At 36.2% G+C, this 20020-nt stretch overlaps 1 protein-coding gene across 1 annotated transcript; it reads right to left on the bottom strand.

Moving 5' to 3' along the window:
• Positions 1–74: 74 nt before the first annotated feature.
• Positions 75–14597, bottom strand: LOC133518045 (BRCA2-interacting transcriptional repressor EMSY). Its single transcript, XM_061851606.1, has 6 exons — positions 14385–14597; positions 14068–14242; positions 10493–10796; positions 10249–10417; positions 7887–9719; positions 75–7564 (listed from the first exon to the last, which is right to left on the bottom strand). Exons 1-6 carry the CDS (start codon positions 14443–14445, stop codon positions 7233–7235), a joined length of 2874 nt encoding a protein of 957 aa, XP_061707590.1. The 5' UTR covers positions 14446–14597; the 3' UTR covers positions 75–7232.
• Between the last annotated feature and the right edge of the window lie 5423 nt (positions 14598–20020).

The raw sequence follows: 20020 nt of genomic DNA, 5'->3' as shown, positions 1-20020 counted from the left end.
GTAGCAGCGTATTCGCGTAAGCGCCAGCCGCATAAGGTATCTTTTATAGGTAGACGAATTATGGAACGACAGAATTATGATTAAAGTTTTATTGTTAAAATAAGTAGATAAAATAAACTTGATGCCAAAAACACAGAAATTGTATTAACACGTTGCGTTGATTCTACGACGGAAGTAAAATTAAAATATGCGGAATATGTACAGCCGGCAAACTAATGAACGTCTTAAGCTAGTTTAAAAACGGATGCAGGTCAATCGTTAACATTGTAATTTAAATACTTATAAAACGCGCATCTTACCAATTCTACACTTACACGTGCTATTCCTTTTAGGAAATTGCTTATTTATATAATTTTGGGAACACAATTTTATCCACAATTTGATTGTTTCCAAACAATCTTAAGCATATTCACCTGCATCAACATCAAAAAGATGTGATCCTATACGCTAGTCTAACTCCGTATCGTAGGACATACTCACATACACGCACATACGCGAGCTTCGTACAATTTTATTATTATGATACAAATACACTAATACATTATACGTCGACAGTAGTCAATGATATTTCGTTATTACAGGTAGTTTTATGTACAAAATTTGTCATACCTAGAACAAACTAGGATCTAACCATGGCACAATTTCTTAGAATGTCTCCATTCGGTTGAAATTTTGAAATATGTACCGTTTCATCAGCCTCCGAACACCGTCAGGCGGACACAGCTACAGCTAGCTTACAAACGAATGGTTAAATAAGTAATTGAGTGGCCATTGTTAAACTAATCCGAAATATACGATGCTATATGTACAACAAATTTGGTTGCCTTAACCTATATTGGTCTACAATACATTAATTTTACTATTTAGATAGTGAGCTGACTTCAGACGACACGACAAAGTTATTATTGCACGAACGGTACAAGATTAAATAAACATCCACTTAAAAATACCTTACAGCATACTTTTACTGATATTATGTCAATTCTATGTCAATTAAATAAACATAGAACCATTTTGCACCAATACCCTGCACAAATACAGCTAGAGTAAATAATATTACGTATTTATAAAATATGAATGCAATATTTAATGTTATAGTCGCCTTTCATCACCTGCCGTTTGAAATCAGCCGTGGCTACAAATATACTCTCCAAGGGTTCATAATTTAACTGCAACAACTATAGTATAAAAGGAAACAACTCATAAATACTATATGTAACACCAAAAACATACATGTACAAAGTTAAAAGACCAGCCTATTTTATTCAGGAGGTTAAACTTACGAGTAAATGTTGTGGTTGCGTATATCAGGCAAGAAAAACATGATGCATCCACCTTTTTCTGGCAGGTGTCTATATGTACGATTGACACCGACCGGGCTTGATGCCTCGCTGTCGCATGAACGTTCGTGACTCGCAGGAGTCAGAAAATCTGTAGTCTCAGACTAGATGAAAGATTCCCAAAGGAAACAATAAAAAATACAGAAAATCAATATTCGTAGTTCTTGTAAATTTCAGACATGGATATCCCGTGAACAAGATGCATGTGACTGCGTCGAAATATCGGGAGCTAGAAAACAATACATCGGTCGGATATGTTATACCATAAAGAAATAAGTTAGCAAAACGCTTATTATTTTAGTAGTCGATATCTAATGTCGAATTTATCAGAACTGCTACTTAACAATAGATGTCGCGGCGAACGAAAAGTCAAAATGCTCAAACTCCTTCTGCTTGTAATATAAGTTGTAACTTGTTAAGCAATACACTTTCCGTCAGTCGCGACACTCGTGACATCTATTATTGGTTTTGGGAAGAAAACTGCAAGCACTCTATACTTACTTATTTCACTATGGTTATACTAATGTTTACTAAAGATAACGTTTTCTTTTAATGTTTGTCTTGTTTTGTTGATACGATGGTCGGGCTTTTATCGTTTATCGTGTCATGCGTCACTCTCGCACTTCCATGCCTGTTAGAACTGAAGTTTAATATAAGAAAAAAAATCTAAATTGGCCAGTGGAACATGCACCTACACTGTAAGAAATAGAGTTTATTTTGCTTTGTTCAAAAATTGATCGTAACAGAACTATTGCAACTATATTCCGGTAGGACTGTGAGTCTTACGAAGATAAAACAAGGGGCTGGACATCACTTTACTGCCCGTCGCATATAGGCACCTAAATAATACAGTGTGTAAATCCAATACGGGCAATAAATTAAACCAGGGCGGCTACCGGTAAAATCGAAATTCGTTAATTGCGGGCATTTTTCTCTGTCTCTCTAATTACGTGTTAGTGAGAGTAAAAGAGAAAGATCCCCGCAATTTGCGAATTTCGGTTTTCGCGGTAGGCCCACGGGCATAGATTTTTTTTTAAATACTACGTCGGCAAAATCCGTGTCTGTAATTTATACGTATAATCACTTAATTAAGAAGTTTTTTTTTTAAAGTTAAACTTAATTATGACCAACAAGCGTTGACAGTTACTATAAAAAGCTCGACGTGAACACTGTCTATGATCGTAATATGATAAGATTCATATACTAGCCGTGTTTTATCCAACCTCGAAATTGGCAGAATCATCACCTTGATGGAGCCACAACACGAAACATTTATCGATTGAACTTGTGTGTTGCTTTCCATTGTATTTCTAAGCGAAATTTATCTCAATATACTTACCGTTTAAATATTCGCCCGTATTGGATTTACACACTGTACGTCTTTGAAAAGGATGGAGCTTTATATCAGCAACACACTATGTACAAGATCTTGACAAACTATAATACAATTCATAACGTTAATTTATTTCTTAAATAAGAATGAATTTAGGTTGGCTTGTGCGATACAGCGCTTACATAAGGGCTCCTCTACACGATGGCCCAGCGTAGGTCAGTCTAAGGGACGCAGCTATGCGGTGGAATGAGATAGCAATATCACTTGCTCCTTCTAACGCATAAACGTGCTTGGGAACCATTTTGTAACTGTACTGGTTACCTAGTTGATGAATTCTCGAATTATATCTTGGTTAACCTCTAATTTGGAGTTATTCCCACTAGTCCCACCTTTTCCCAGTAGTTACCACTGGTTTTAACTTGGCGGTAACTAGTGAGAATAACCCCTAATTTATTATTGGCAGCTATTTATGCTTGATTTTCTACCTTAATTTTATAAGAATAAAGTCTAATACAGGATGGACTATAAATAAGTTTTAATTTGAGTCGGCCGTTATATTTAAGTGGGAATGGGAAAATATAGGGTATGTCAAAAGAAAGAGTAGCCATTGGGGATTTCGTAACATGATCTAATTGCTCGGAGAACAATAAGCATTTTGTACACGAGAATATTAAACCATGATTTTTTAGCCTAGGCAAGGATAAAATTTTTCCTTGTTTAAAATATAAGCTAAAAGTATCTGGCCTCGCATGTTTAAGCAATTGGAAATGGGATCAAAGTCCAGAGACGAACGTTTAACCTTTTGACCGCCAAAGACGTCATATGACGCGCGCGGCTACAGCCCAATATCAACCTTCATGCGTACCGACAAGGTTCACGATTACGCGTCGCGTGCGATAGGCGTGGCGTTCAAAAGGTTAAACGCTGAAATATTACAATTCAATGAACCAAGGACGTCACGTAGTCCTGAAAATGGAGCGAGTTCAAGGTAAACCTGGTTTCTCTACGATAAAACGGTCTACTTTCTTAAATGGTACCCGGAAGCAATACACGTAAAAATAAGTTTTTGGCATAAATTTAATTTTTGGTACGAGCTTTTATCGCTGACTGTACTTTTTTTTCCACGGGCAACTAATACTCATCGAGACAATTTAAAAAACCCCAAACACAATTAGGTTGCGTAGTTTTATCACAGAATTCCTATGGCTACCTCCTGTCTCCATCCTCAGATCAGATTGATGGTACCATAATATTGCATTGTCACCCGACTTACATGTGTGCAAATTTTCAGCTTCATCGGAAACCGGGAAGTGGGTCAAATTTAACTTGCAAGATTTGTCCCATACTTACTAACAGGGCAAGTTAAATAAAAGCTTGTAATACTTATTGCAGATTTTATCTGTCCTGCATTACATTGCTTAAAGTGCTCTTAAACCAACCTACTTGGTATCAAGAGGAAGGGGCAAATTGTCGCCCCCTTTAACGACGCTATTTCAGCACTCTGGAAAATAATCGCTGGAAATCTTATTTTCAAATGAGGTAACCTTAACTGGTCGTTTTACGACCCAGATTTAGCTCCAATGATTTTTTCCTAAAAGTAATATTATCGTCAGCCATCTAAGCTCTATGGAGCAATTGAAAAAATGTATATACGGGGAAATGCAAGAACGGCTGCTTAGAAGAGGCTGTAATGAAAGTTCAAGTTGCAAAAGGGACAAGAATAAAACGGGTTACATTTTAGCTTAATGGCCTTTGAAAAATAAAACCCCATTTTGTCAACTTTAAAAATTACAAACGTTGTTATGTTTAAGTTATTTTAAATGTGAACTTATTTATAGTCCACCGTGTATTTTACACAAGAACCACATCTACTACAAATATGCAAGTTGCGGAAAGTTTCTTATAAAGCGGAAATGTTCCCAGAAAATCTCTACAGAAATAACTATATGAGAAGTATTCCCTTGTAGAAATTTTGGGATTTGGGAAACTAAGCGACGTTTTAAATGTCGACTTTATTCAGTTTGTGTTAAGTTAGAAAATCAAATGCATAATTAGTTTTGTTTCAAAGTCAAAATAATCTGAATGTTGAAGCAGATATTGTTTGCAACCAGAAAGCGCACAACATACCTACTTTTGTTTGACATTAAGAACACATTTTAATAATGTTTGTGCAACCAGGCACGGGCAAAGCAATACATTTTATTACGAGGCTTTTTCGTTTATTTTATTATTATATTTACATTGTAATCAAATCTAAATACATGTGCCAAATTGTTTTTTTAATCAGACCAATGACGAGCGTAAATGAAAACCATATCGCTGTAATCTAAGTATAAAAGGCGTAACAAAAATAGGTCGGAAAAAATGTTTCTTCTGCGTTTTAGGGTTTCGTAGTCACCTAGAAACCCTTATAGATGTGTCCGTCTCTAACTTTTGAACCATGGGTCCAAAATATGAAAAAAAAAATTATGAAACAAAAGCTTAATACTTTCAATGAAAACTATAGCGAACATGATCGGTCCAGGTGTTATTGCAAAAAATCTTATCTTCTTAGTAAAAAGACGTACAAAGCGCGGCGAAGGTACTCCCTTATGCTTGTAATGTACATGATACTTAATAATAGCCCCCGTTTGTCTGTTCTGACAGATTGGTAACTACGAAACCCTACACTGAGCATGGCCCGACATGCTCTTGGCCGGTCCTCCGGCCTAATCATAACACGATGCCGAATATGCCCTTAAACAGATCGCCACTATTTTTGTTACATCTTGTATAAGACAGTTCTGTAACTTAGATATTGTCAGTATACGCACAGTCACGCTCAAATCTTTGAAGGTATGAACTTGAAATAGGGAATACTACGCAAAACTCTGCGTAGGGGGCGCCACTAGCACAAACTGTAACTAAACCGACATGTTCGTAACAAATAATCTGTGAAAACTTGTCAAAAATCTGTTTAAGGATTTGTATATCTTCAGGTCACAAGCAAACTCACTAATTACCACCACAAGTTTGTAGCCATAAGGAACCATATTGCTACTAAAATAAGGTTGAGTTTTGTTTATTATTTTTAAGTAATTAGTGAGTTTTGCTTGGCTCCTGACGATATATAAGTTACTATATGGTTTACTATTTGTGCTAGTACTGCCTCTGGCGGAAGAACATTGCAGTAAAATTGCGTTCCCTATTGGAATTAGAAGATGAAGTACCGTCCAATACAGTAAATAGAGATAAAAATTAAAATAAGTGATTTACCTGACATTTCTCAAAAAAATACTAACAGAACTTGTATCATTCGATTGAAAATGATTGTAGATTTTGCATGATACAATGTGTGTGGGTAGTTATTAAGAAATTGACAAGTAAATCACATTTTAATTTTTGTCTCTATTCACCCCAGCAAGAATTTCGGAAGATCCACTCACATGGGCAACGTAAGATATCAGGACATATGTATTGCAAACAATATAATTCATAAGGGCGTCCCATTCTTCCCTAGGGCGCGGGATTGCCAGTGCCTCTAATAACTCCTAGTACTGGAGCCTCAGCATCTGGCTAAATTTTATCCTCCGTAAACGTGTTAGTGTTAGTAGGAGAGCTCCAAATCTCTCAAAATATCACAGGTATTGACTAACACCTTGTTTTTCAAGTAGCACATAGCATTTTTGCCTTAGTAGCAATCTAGCAATAGACATCCAAATTACTAAATTTTGAGATTATACAAATTTCATAGTTACGAACACCGCTGGCGTGCATTTTATTACGATTACAATCGATATTCATTTCCGCATAAGTTAAAGTTAAGTAAAAAGATTTCATGTAAATCATTTTGAATAGCAATTAATTTTATGTAAATAGGTCTACAGTAGTTAATGTGAATTAAACATTTTACCTAACTTGTTTGCAACTACAGTGGATGATAATAAGTGGGTTTAGAACACATTATGAAGCGTTTACGAAGACTCGGAAACACATTTTTAATCCAAAATAAGACGCTGCGAGCTTACCGCTGAAGCTTAACTTTGATATTTAATCATTTTAATGTACACGAGTAAGGTCGTAAACGTAGACGCAACCTACCTTATAAGTGATCTGTGATTCAGGGCTATTGGTGAAAATCAGTCGTTTCATGCAGTGCAATTCTATTATATACATACTTGAATAATATATATTTATCTATAAACATTAACAGATAATTATGTATATAGTTCACTCCAAAAATATACCAACACAAGTATATCAAATATAGTGGCGGTTGATATATTTCTGAAAAGATACCGTTAAATGCAAGGGCTATCAAACAATCCAAGATTTAAAATGAACAAGTCTGCAACTCATTCTTTTAAAAGGCTGTACATTATCGAAATGAGATTTGAACTCGAATCATTTCGAATTACTTAGCCTCTTTATTCCAAGGGAATAGACGAATACATTGTCACAAAATAGACCGGCCAAAACTGTCAATGATTTCACAGAATAAATTACAAAAAAAACGTCATACAAAGTTTACCCCTCGCCTATCACTTCACTCATCACATTATATGTCCTAAGTGTCTGTTTCACTGTTTGTTGTCGGGCGGGCTCGGGTCGTCGTCGGCCATGATGCTCTCCTCTAGATACGAGAACTCGTCGAGGCTCATATCGTTGGTACTGATAGCGGTGCTGAATACGTCGATGCGCTTGTGGCGCGACCGCGCCTCTGCGACTTTCTCCGACAACTTTTCTTTGGCGACGGTGAGCGCGTCCGCCTCCGCTGGGTTCTTCACCGCGCTTTTAGATTTGAGCGCGAACGACGAGTCGTTGCTCGATGAACCCTCGTCTTGGAGCTGGCTGAGTAACGTTCGCGTCGCTTTTGACATCGCACTAGAACTGTACATTTCGCTCCTTTCCCCTAAAAAAAAAAAGAAAAATAAATGACTAGCGGAACGAAACGTTCAGTTGTTACGGTATTTAACTTTTGTTAAAGTTATGAAAATATGTACAAAAGAGTTTGATTTCCAATTTTTTTTACGTCTTTCAGTATTGTCATTGTTAATATTACGACTTCTTTTCCAACACCGAATTCTAGTCTGTATATGATAATAATGATAAGGATCATGACCGAACTATTAGTTATTTTATTTTTTCGTTTTTTTCTGTTGTATAAAGCTCAACCAATGTTTCAAACATTTTTGTCCACAACACACACATGAAACTTTAATCTGACATCTTACCGCTGGGCGTCGCCCGTTGTATCGTCTCTTGCGAGTGCTTCGCCTTCGCCTTCCGGTTGTCGACCATGTACTCGCTGTCACTGTCGCTGGACATGCCCAGGTCTAGGTGTAGAGAGTTCAGTTTGTCTTCCTCGTCCTTCCCTTTTCTCGACACCGTGTCGAGTTCCATCTCCCAGTCGGTAACGCTCGAAGAATCCTTCACGCCCTCAGAGTCTTTGTTGAAGTTTTTTGCGTCTTCATCTTTTATAATACTTAAAGCAGACTCTTCCATAGGTCCGATATCACCTATACTCTCTGATGCGGAGTCTATGCTCGCGTTGCACGTCTCCTCTGACATTTGGGAATCGAACAAAACTGGTGTGTCCTGTGTTATCGCCTGGGACTTTTTGTTTTCGTCGGAAAGGCGAGCCGCGCCGCTTCGACTGTCCAAGATTTCCGACATGGTTGTCGTCCGCCCTGACTGATCATTGTTTAGCTCGAGAACGATCACGTTTCCCGGACACTTGCTCGCTTCCGTCTGCTCTGGCTTGGAGGCTTGTAACAGCTGGTTCACGTTTTTACCCATGATTATTTTTGACATGTCGTTACCGTTTTTGGTAAACGATAATGCTTTACCTATCGTCGCGCCTTTTTGCACGACGATGACGCTGCCTTTTGCGCTCGCGGGTCTTACGATAGGGTTAGATATTTTGGTGGTAGACACAGGAGTGAGTCCTTTCACTGGGACAATGTCGGCCAAATTGGCGGTTTTGATGGTCTCCGCACCTACTACCTTTGTGACTGGTGCTGGAGTAGTGACCGCACTGGCTGGTTTCGACACGACAGTGACGGCAGGCGATTTAGTGGCTTGAGTGAGCGATTGGGAACTGACCGGGACCAATTTCATACCAGTCGGAATCCCTTTGAAATGCAAGAGCGGCAGCTGGACCTCCGACCCCGTTTTCGTCCGCGACTTGGCGGGTAACACTACCATCTTTTGACCGGGTTTTTGGTTGAGGACAAAGGTTTTGGCGGAGACTTTTAAGTCGGTGGCGGGGATGCCTTTAGGCGTAAACGTTTCCGTGCGCGGCGCAACCGGTGCCGAATCCTTACTAGGCGTGCGCATAGCGGACGACGTTATGATTATCTTAGAGTTCAAATTCTTATGGTCTGGAGGTTTCGATACTATGATCATCTTGTCAGACATGGGTGCCGGGGTCGCCTGTTTGGTGACGGGCCCTATCAGCTTGGTAGTGACGATTTTTCCAGCCGGATTAATCGCCTTTTGAGTAGAGCTCGGCGCGACGACCACCTGACGGTTTGAAAGGACTTTGAGTCCCTCTGGTTTCTGTAGGATTTTCATTTCTGGTGGTTTGTTATCGGGGGGCGGTTCGGGCCGGCGGCCCTTCAGGAGGAGCTGGTGAGGCTTGGGCGCGCCGTGCCTGGAGACCGGGGTTTGGGCCTGCAGGGAGGCGGGGTCGGGGCTGTCGGACACGCCCAGCTCGTGCGGGACTGTAGCCGGCTGCGTCAGTAGCGCCATAGTCGGGGAGTCTGTGAGCATGCCAGGTGAGGAGAGCACTTTGCTTTCCATGTAGTCGGGCTTGGTTTTGCCACCGAGTACTGACTGAGCATAAGTAGCCTGGAAAGTGCCCGGTGGTCCGGCATAGTCGGGCGGGTATCGCTTGCTGGGGGAGCTGGGGATCTCTTGTGCCTTCTTGGGCTGACGCTGGCCCGGAGCCTTCTGCTTGTGCGAGCGGTGCTTGTGGGCCCGTGGTTGGTGCGGGTGACTTGATTTGCTTGTGGATACTTTGCTCACTTGGTTGTAGGAGTGTTTTGATTGCCCTGATGATTTACCTGAGAGAATAAAAATGTCAGTCAATATACAAATACATGTGGGAAGAAATTTAAATTTCCTAGTTTATGTTAATTCATTTCCATTTTAACTCTGTAATACATTTCCTGAAAAAAGTAAGGAGTTAAGAGTCACCAGCAAGCTCGGCCGAATTTCACCTTCCCATATAAACGAAGTTTCGTTCTCATTTTAAAACTATGTATAGGATTATAATGAAACTTTGCACATACAATGACATGAGGTATATTTAGTCTTGTAATTAGTTTATATAGCTTCAGTTTCGAAACAAACGAAATAGAGCAAAAATAAGTTTTGTATGAAAAAATTAAATTCACTGTATTTCTTTAACTATGCTATCTGAAGCTACATAAACTACTTACACGACTAGATATACCTTATCCTATTGCAAGTACAAAGTTGCAGAGCAATCTAGTTAGTCGTTTTAAAATGAGAGCGTAACTACGTTTGTATAGAGAACCGAACTTGCTGCGGACTCTTAAAATAATTTACATAAAAAAGTAGTTGAATTACTTGTAGCAGGCTGTGAATATTTCGAATAAATCTGTGACAGATTAAGATGCTTCTGATTCGTATTAGCTGGGATATTCCTCATATTTTTCACTGGTATCGTGGCATCATCGGGTATTGATCCACTTTCGGGTATTTTTCTTTTTCGGTTGACAAGCTCAGTCTCCCAAAGCTGAAAAGAAGTCAAATTATAGTAAAGTCATAAAAGCTAATTTCAATAGTTCAATCATGTATTTCTTTCATTTACTTTAGAAGTTTGATCTTCCATAGCAATAGGAGGGTACAGCATCTCGTCCATCATGTCATTTGTCTGCAGAGCACCCTCTGCCGTTTCTCCCTCTGGATCCGGCAGCTCCTCTTCACTAGATTTAGGAGCCACCAGCTTCTCAGCTTCTAATTTCTTCAAGATTTCTTTGTTTTCCTCCTTGATGGCTTCTGCTGCTTTATCCGCAATCTCTGTGTATGCTGTCTGTGGAATGCCGCGAGGCATCAGAGGCACTCTTCTTCTGCCTTCGCTTATCCATCCTAATCCTGTGTATGGACCTGTTAACCTAAAAAAAAAATACAAAATTTAAGATGTGAAATTTTGTAAGAAGGTTCAGTAAAATACAATTTTTTTGTCGATTACGTATTCGGATTTTTTTCGAAATGGCGGTGAACCCACGAGGTCTACAGCTCACACAGCAAATAGTACTAGTACAAATTACCTCCAATGAAAACTGACTCATCGTTAAATGGAATTGAGTCGATTTTGTTTCTTTTCATTCCATTTTAAATAAAATTAACTCTATTTTCTATCCCTAAAGTTGACAAGCCGCTAATAATCGTTTGTCCCTTTCCGACGTATAGGTATCATGGAAAGGGACAAACGATTATTAGCGGCTTGTCAACTTTAGTAGACGTTTATGAATAAGGGGGTATTACCATTGATTCAAATTTCACTGCCAATTTTTCTTGATATATGGGCCGCGCCAGAGGTTAAATATTTAAAATATATATATAATGTAGAGTTTTACCTTACTTACCTAACAAGAACCTACTATTAAGCGTCCATCATATCCATATCTTACAATAAAAAAAATCATTTATCAACCTTATTTTCTAACTGGATAAATTATCGTGTTATTTATTGCCAACAAATTTACTTTAACACCTCATTCAAGGTTTGAAATTATCAAGACACTTATACTTGTTGATAAGTTTCAAATGATTACCACTAAAATGAAATAATATTTAACGAAAAATGCCCTCTAAAAATAAAATTAATAATTATTGCATAAACTACAAATAACAGATATGCACTTTTTTTAGGTTTTTTTTATTGTATAAATACATCCCTAGACATATTAAGTGATATAAACAGGTCTACCGCTATATAATTTAATTATTTTTATGTTAAATCTGACCATATCACCAGCATTATATGTAGACCCATTCAAATCGTTTATTATAATATAAATGCGTGTGTCCTGACTGATTCACCAATGCAGAGACGAAACTATGAAAGCCAGAAAGTTAAAATTTGCACACTAGGTTTCATTTATAAAGTGTACAAGAGATAAAAAGTGATTTTAAAAATAGGTTGAATGTTTGTATGGCGTACAAGTTTTATTTTAAGCTAGGAACTGGAAACTTTGTGAAAAGTTATTATATTTAAATAAAAGTGAATTCAGCATTTTGGAAATTTATTCCCGGGTTAAAAAGGGGATGAAAGTTTGTGTGGGGATCAGTTTTATATTAAATTAGGAACTTGAAACTCGTAATAAGACATTTTCAGAAAATACGAGAAAAATAATTTCTGAGTTTTTGAAAATTCATATCCTATTAGGTTTGAAAAGTGGTTGAAAGTTAGTAATGGGAACGACTTAAGCAGGAGGAGAAAATATTAGAAAGTAGGCACTCAAATTAATTCTAGTGCTTTTGAAAATTCAGCCCCTAATAGAGTTAAAAGGGGGTTAAAAGTGTGTTACAGGAAATACATTCACAGTGGACAACAGCTAGTCACTAAATATTTGTATAAAATGCGAGAGTGTAATTAATGTGTTATGTTACATCTCTATTCAATATTTCTCAATATAAGGCTTTTTTCCATGCGTAATTCAATAACAACATAATCTTGTAATGTAAACAGTTTAATTAGTAGATAGGCTCCATGATAACTTCACAAGTTATCACTAGGTATTCTAGATTGCAACTGTCAGTCTTTTTACACTGAATAACATTTTTGATGATCCAGATATAAAAATTGCAATAAATCAAATTAATTTTTTCATTAAACCAACATTATGAATGGGAATATTTCGGGAACTCCACATTGTTTTGTATGTTCCGTGACCAAAATAGAATTTTCCATAAAAATTTTGATGAAAGTTACCAGAAATTTCTAAAAAAAAATCCAACTTTTAGGAAGAGTTGCAAATTTTGCACATCTGTAATTATGAAAATTCAAAAATACCACCAATGTTCCGCAGGTCTGCTATTAAGTTATCATCAGACCTCCGAATTTATGAGGTGAAATTGAATGTCAGGGAATTACTATATTGATAAATTAAAAAATTATCGATACTTTTCTGTAACTATAGTGATTGCCCCTAGCATTATTCGTGACAATATAATTTGTAAGTATTATATTGGGGTTGATGATAATGTTTACACAAAGCATATTTTATATGATCGCTTGGTTAGAAAACAATGAATAAAGTTTCAAAAATTCCTATCAAAATCGAGAAGGAAATTGAGTTATTATTTAGTCTCACATTAAAAATGTTAAATAAAGTTATATTTTTACAAACAAAACTTGGAGTGACCATTAATATATGAGAGCAGCATCAATAAGTTTTTCGATATAAGAACACCCTACATGTCATTAAATTTTGCCCCCTAAATTCCAAGGTCTGGTTATTATTATATCAGTAACTAGGTGTACATTACAAGGCTATATATTAAAAATGTACAAATTAATACAAAAAAATATATTATTGAGATCTCCTTGATAACAACATTTTCATTTGAACCCATGGAATCATGGAGTGTATGTGGCATGTTAAAGAATATATTGCTTTCCACTGAAAATGAACAGTTCTGTAGAACACATTCAAATACTATAGGTATAAAATAATATTATGTAAGTAAATTTATATTTCAGTTTCAGTTTAAATTTGTAATGGGAATAATGTCTGATAAGAAATCAATAATATATAATATAATGATTTATAATGCAAACATAATTCATTCTTTACCTGATAATAGTGTGACAAATTATTCTGAGTAATTAAAAGATATTTAGATTTTAAAATACATATATATAAAATCAATAATTATATATAAAAACTAAATAATCACAACATCATATATATAATCATATATAATCATAACTGTTAACAATACAAATAATAAATTTCCAAATCTCTAGTTTAAAATCCTTATGTGATTAAATTTATAACATAAAAACTTTTTCTTTATTATTAAGTGACATTTAAAATTAGGTTACCTGTCAAATTTCAAATCTAAATTAATATATATTTTCACTATAAAACTCAATCAAAACAGTGTTAAATGTCCAATTTATATCATCCTCTATTCATAAAAATGTCAAAAACTAAAGCATCTATGAGGCCAAGACAGCCACAAAGACTCAAAATCATTCCAAAAAAACTTAGTATTTCTCACTGTATAATGATGTAAATGTATTGTTTCTAATCAATGTGCCTACAATTACAATACAGGTTCATGATAGCTTCTACCCACAGCCATCTTTGACACAGTACAATGGTGTATAAAAATAAACTATAAAGCTGAAAAATTCACCAAATATTAACTTACTGATGTGCAATAGTAGCCAACAGTTCGTCATTAGAGACGCGTCGCGCCTCCGCGCTGTGACGATCGCTGCTAATATGCAAAACGGCGCGCAGTTCCTCAAGCAACTTTTTTCTGTTGTCTTCCAAAGCCCCTTGTGCTCTAAACACACTGATCATATTCGAGTAGGCTTCCAATTCTATAAACATAGGAACGCACTGATTTATAATTACAGAAACTCATGTACATTTCACGTTATAAAAGCTTATACCATACGCTCACAACCAAAGAAAATGTTAGGAGGGAAAATGAATGCCATTTATAAGACTAAAAATATATACCAAGTCTGCGAAGCGTTCGACGACATTCGTCGTGCGTCATATTTAGAAGCATTGGCCACATTATTGGGCCGGTTTATTAAACACTGTTAATCCACAGTTTGATTATAATAATATAACCATATTTTAAGAATTTCTCAATTGGCAAATATCCATACTGTTTACTTCACTTCAAACGACAATTTCGTTCATTTTGACACTTCAAGCAAGTAGATGCGAAATAATAACGGATGGCTTGCATCTTGTTTATGCTTTTTAGGGATACCAGCACAACACTCTAATTTCCTCAAATAAAGTATTAACTTTGTATTTTTATACTATTTTTCAAACAGGAGGGTATGCTGACAGATGTAATCTCAGTACAATTTTGCGAGATTTCAGGTTATAAATTATATGAAGATGACACCTATCACCACTGTACCCTTCGAGTTTGAAAAATACTATAGCGTAAGTATATTTAGAAAGTTTCATCAAAGCATGTAGCATTATTTTTTGAGTGAAAAGTTTTTTGGTTTCTTATCTACTTGGGTCATACTGAAAGTTCGTATAACGAGGCACTTAGAGATAAATAAATAAATACATAAAATAAATAAATAAATATTATAGGAAATTATAACACAAATTGACTAAGTCCCACAGTAAGCTCAATAAGGCTTGTGTTGAGGGTACTTAGACAACGACATATATAATATATAAATATTTATAAACACTTAAATACATAGAAAACACCCATGACTTAGGAAAAAATATCCAAGCTCATCACACGAATAAATGCCCTTACCAGGATTTGAATCCGGACCATCGGCTTCATAGGCAGGGTCTACCCACAAGGCCAGACCGGTCGTCAAAGTTAATAACATATCTCATGAAATTGCATATATATTGTTATACTATTTTTATTTACAGTTTACAGGGTTTGAATAGTGTTAGGATAAAAATTGTAGCACGCAAGGTGAATGACAAGTGCCTTTAGTTTTTTTGTAAGTGAGGCCTTTCTATCCTGTTTCTTGATGTGTTCAGGAACACAGTTACAATGGATCCCCGCGAAGCTGAGAGCCGCGCGAGCCTTAGCTCTTCTTCTGCGCGTGGGCATCAACAGGTGCTGACTGCATAGGTCTTTAGGTCATGAAGGTTTATATAATAATCTAGGTCCGTGCTTTAGTTAGATTGCCCATATGTTTTATAGTTATGTAGGTTGCTACGAATATATATACAAGCAATCAGAATGTAAACACTTGCTAATCTGAATATATGTTTAGCGGGATGGTCTACCGACTGTCGGTCTGTGATACGCAAAGGTCGCAAATAAATTTTAAAAACCCTGTCACGATTAGCAGACGTTGGCCATAAATCAAACCTTGAATTAAAATTGAGTGAATGTAACCGAAGTACGCTTTCCTCAAGTTGCTGGGAGATAAGGTGGGTGCGAGTCTAGACAGTGCACAGTGCATAGCAACCCATGTCAGCCCCGAATTTATTACGAAGCCCAGGTACCTAGCTGAGTCTACCTTAGGTACAATGGTGTTATTTAGAGATGCAACGAATATTCGGCCATTATTCAGTATCCAGCCTATTCAGCCATAATTTCACTATTCGGCCGAATACCGAATGGTAGCATAGTATTCGGTCGGATAACGAATAGTACGTTAACACGAAGATAACGGTAATCGAGGGGTAAAAAAAGTAGCAAACTACAAGTAATCAATTATTAAGATTGGATTTTTAAGATTATTTATATTAGTATAATTTTTCAGACTATCTTTTTGTTCCTAGATAGTACGAAACATGAGAAGAATAAATTTTTTACACGCACGATGAAACTAACGCACCGCAATGTCAACAATTCAATACTCACTGCGTGCAGAATAAGCGCCATTTCTATTAAAGACTGCCTACAGCAAGAAACAAGTTGTAACTTGCACAGCGCACTATACTTCATTATAGGGAAAACTTCTAGCCGAATATTCGGCCGATGACTTCGCCGGATATTCGTTGTTCGGTATTCGGCCAAGCCACTATTGGTTGTATCTCTAGTGTTATTTGTGGATATATTTAGAGGGCTATATATTTATATTTTAAACTAAAATATATAATGTTTGATTTTTCCACATTTAACAACATGCCATTGGAAGAGAACCACTGAGACATGTGTTTCATTATGACTAGACGTAGCTTAATTTCAAGGCTTCTACTCCATCAACAAGAATACTGCACTGCCGACGATATGTGCATCATAGCACATATCGTCGGCAAAGATCACATATTCCGGCTCATTACAGGCAGTTGTAATGCCATTCATTGAAATCAAAAACAGGTTATTCCCCATAACTAATCTTTGGGGCACGGCGCAGTCACCAATCGGTTCCAGATCTGACCCCGTCTTGAGGATGTAGGTGTGTTGCTTTCGATTTCCCAGGAACGACGCAATTACACTGTCTAGCATGAGGTGCCACAGAACTTGTACAGTATGTTGTTCCGGGTCGATATTTGAAGTGATAACTTGGCAAGTTCTTTGTAGCTTAGGATCCTGTCTAAAGTTATGCTAATAGTAAGGATCATTATTTATAAATATCTTATGTATTGACTATTTTTACTTTTTATTTATGACGAGCGTATAAAAGTGTATGATTTGATTCTTACTGTGTCACTGGTTCCCGCCATTTTTAATTGTTATGAAAGACGGGTAATTAGTAGACATGTGCGCTGATGGTAAAATCATCAGCAATGTGATCGGCGTGAAATCGGCTTGGCATAATTTTTGATACTGCTTGGGTACGTGGCTATTGAAACATTTGAAACTAAATTATAGCGTTCTGATTTATGGGAGTTTTATTACCGCATGTCACTTGGTAACCATTTTTTTACCAACCTAACGGTTACCAACGGTGTTTTTAAAAATTATCATAAAAGACACTTTAAAACGCTACATTTGAGGCAGTATAATGACTTAGTGACTATTAAAAAAGACAGAAAACTTCGATTGTCTCGAAAACCACAAAACTTTTACTAGACCTACAAGTGAATTATACGGAACAGCCTAAGGTGCCCTGTCTGTGGTTAGAAGGTTATTGATGATGATGATGTTATGATTTTTATTGACATAAACCTGATATTTTCTTTGACTTCACTTTACTGATTAAACTGACAATCAAGAGAATATTAAAGTAAAACCAACTGCTATCTATAAAAAAAAGTCGTACGATAATATAACAAATAAAAACATAGAATCCAGGAACTATATCTTATTTTAAATTAACGGTAAATCGTTATCGCAGCTACCATCACAACGACAAAAACGATGGCAATGTTTTTCACTGGCAATTAATAAGTAAGAGAAAAAGCATAAGCATCCCTAAAATTATACCTCTGACATTATCTACTCACGTACGTCGCCCTACGTACATCTACGTATCATGCAATAAGACACAATAGATATCAAATATTTCCACGCTGATTGTACGATGGTCAAATTTATCGGCGGCGGCAGCGTGGAAAAATCCTCGGTGGCGGCGGCGCAGCAGTGCGGCTCACATAAATTAAATCCCGTAAATTTGACAGCTTTTATGTAAAAAAAATATGAAAAAGTTGTGCTCGCATTAACTCACCAAATCTACAACTAACAATTTGATTTTTTCATAACATTTTGACTTTTGTTTTTTGACATCGGCATCAAAAAGCAGTCCTTGCTGGAGCCTGTGCGGAAAAATAAGAGTCGTGGCTGTGTGGTGCGTGGAGTGGTTTTTCCGAATTTCCGAACAGACTCTAAAGGAAATCAAAAACAATCTGCATTCCGCAACTGTATGAAAATGCAAAAGATACTTAATCTTGTAATGTTTAATTTCTGATTACATTTCAATTACTGTAACTCATGTATAATTTACAATCAAATGGAAGAAAGCTGATATTCATAGCCCGGGCTTATAACTCTTTCAAGTTTTAGCAAATCTGCAGTTATTGTAGAACTTAGTTTAGCCTGGGATGGTGGTAGATGAAGCAGAGGTATTCCAGTAATTTTAAAACAGAATATCGGGAAATTGCCGTTACATTGCCACACTGACTAATGCCGACCATAGACAAGTTGGCGTTTCATATATTAGTGTTTGTGAAGTCTGCTAATAGAAAGCGATGCCAAAAAGAACATTATTTATAATTTTTTATTGAATTTCACGGGAATATCAGATACTAAATGGGAAAATAACAGTATAATATAATATTATCAATTTATCACAAATCAAATTCATAGAATATGTTTGTTAATATTTTTCTATATGTTGGTCACATTGTTTTTCACATAATATGACAAAACTAAGCTTTGATTTATCTGTTTTTAACATAACCTGTGGTATGTTTCAAAAGTCCAACGCTTTCTGGATTTGATTTATTTTGATGTGAATTAGGGAGTTGGTGCCTGATAATATTATCTATTGTTGTTTTTGTTATTTATTCATGATGTCCGATGTAGATGAGATTATTGATTACATAAAGTCATTGAAGAAAGGCTTCGATAAAGATTTGTTTCAAAGTAAGATCGATGAATTGGCTCATGCAGTTGACACAGTTGGTTTAGAATATGAAGATTTTCACACATTGTTTAAAGTTTGGTTAAATTTAACAATACGTAAGTAACCATTGTATATACTCGACATCCTGCAAAAATATTTGATCGTAACAATTCTTGACATATGTATGTATGTACAGTCAACCAATTTGAATCCTAGGCCACTATAGAACTTTGTCGCTTTAACTACTAGATAATTGACACCCATCACTCAATAAGCACTGTCGTAGAAGTCATTATGGCATGGTTCTATAGTGGCCTAGGAATCAAATTGGTTGACTGTACATACTTTAATGTACATAGAAATTAAAACACGAGAAACAGTTACAGAGTTAATTAAATACAATACAACAAAGGCGAACTTATCCCTGTATAGGATCTCTTCCAGTTAACCTTTGAGGAAATGAGTAGAACAGAAGTAACAATGAATGAACGACAATCAAAAACAAAAGTGTACAATGCATGTATCATAAAAACTTACATTATTTCAAAAAGTAACATGCATTACACAGGATATATCATGTAAATAGTGGTCCCACTTTCATTATTTCTTTCTACTTCAGTGGCACCTTTACCAACTACCTTACAAATCAATGAAATTGAGTAAATTGTATTTTTCAGCTATTACAAAATGGGTCAGCATTGGTGTGTGTCTTGTGCCTCAGAATAGTGTAACCGAGCAAACTGTGGACTATGGTTTACGATGGCTGTTGGCTAATGCAAAAGATCAGACCAACTTCTCTAGGATTGCCTTCCTTCTAGATTGGCTGACAGGTAACTCCTGGTCCATTTACAAACTTTAATTTGTTTAATTTGTGTTTGTTTTCAGTGTAAACTCCATATAATGTCCCTTGATATAATGATTCCTATAATGTCGAGTTTGGGTGGCTATAGTTGCTTTAGTTTAATATTATTTCTTCTCTATATGTATAACGAAACTATGTAACAACGCATCAAAAACATCCGGTCCCTTGAGTGTCGCTATATAGAGTTCACATGCTTTGTATTTTTTATTGAAAAATATATGTTACTTTAAAAGCTTAGTCAAATCAAAACAATGCTTTAAAATAATTAATTCTGT

This window comes from Cydia pomonella, chromosome 5 (assembly GCF_033807575.1).
Source record: "Cydia pomonella isolate Wapato2018A chromosome 5, ilCydPomo1, whole genome shotgun sequence".
Classification (NCBI taxonomy): Eukaryota; Metazoa; Arthropoda; class Insecta; order Lepidoptera; family Tortricidae; genus Cydia; species Cydia pomonella.
Note: the sequence above shows the minus strand (reverse complement) of the source record. Positions and strands in the feature narration are given on the sequence as shown.

What these genes read in the sequence shown, in the direction of transcription:
- LOC133518045 (XM_061851606.1), bottom strand. Translation starts at nt 14,445, where the DNA reads ATGTGGCCAATGCTTCTAAATATGACGCACGACGAATGTCGTCGAACG. An exon ending in TGGAAGATCAAACTTCTAAA is followed by an intron (nt 10,418 to 10,492) that starts GTAAATGAAAGA and finishes ACTTCTTTTCAG; the next exon opens with CTTTGGGAGACTGAGCTTGT. An exon ending in ACAACGGGCGACGCCCAGCG is followed by an intron (nt 7,565 to 7,886) that starts GTAAGATGTCAG and finishes TTTTTTTTTTAG; the next exon opens with GGGAAAGGAGCGAAATGTAC.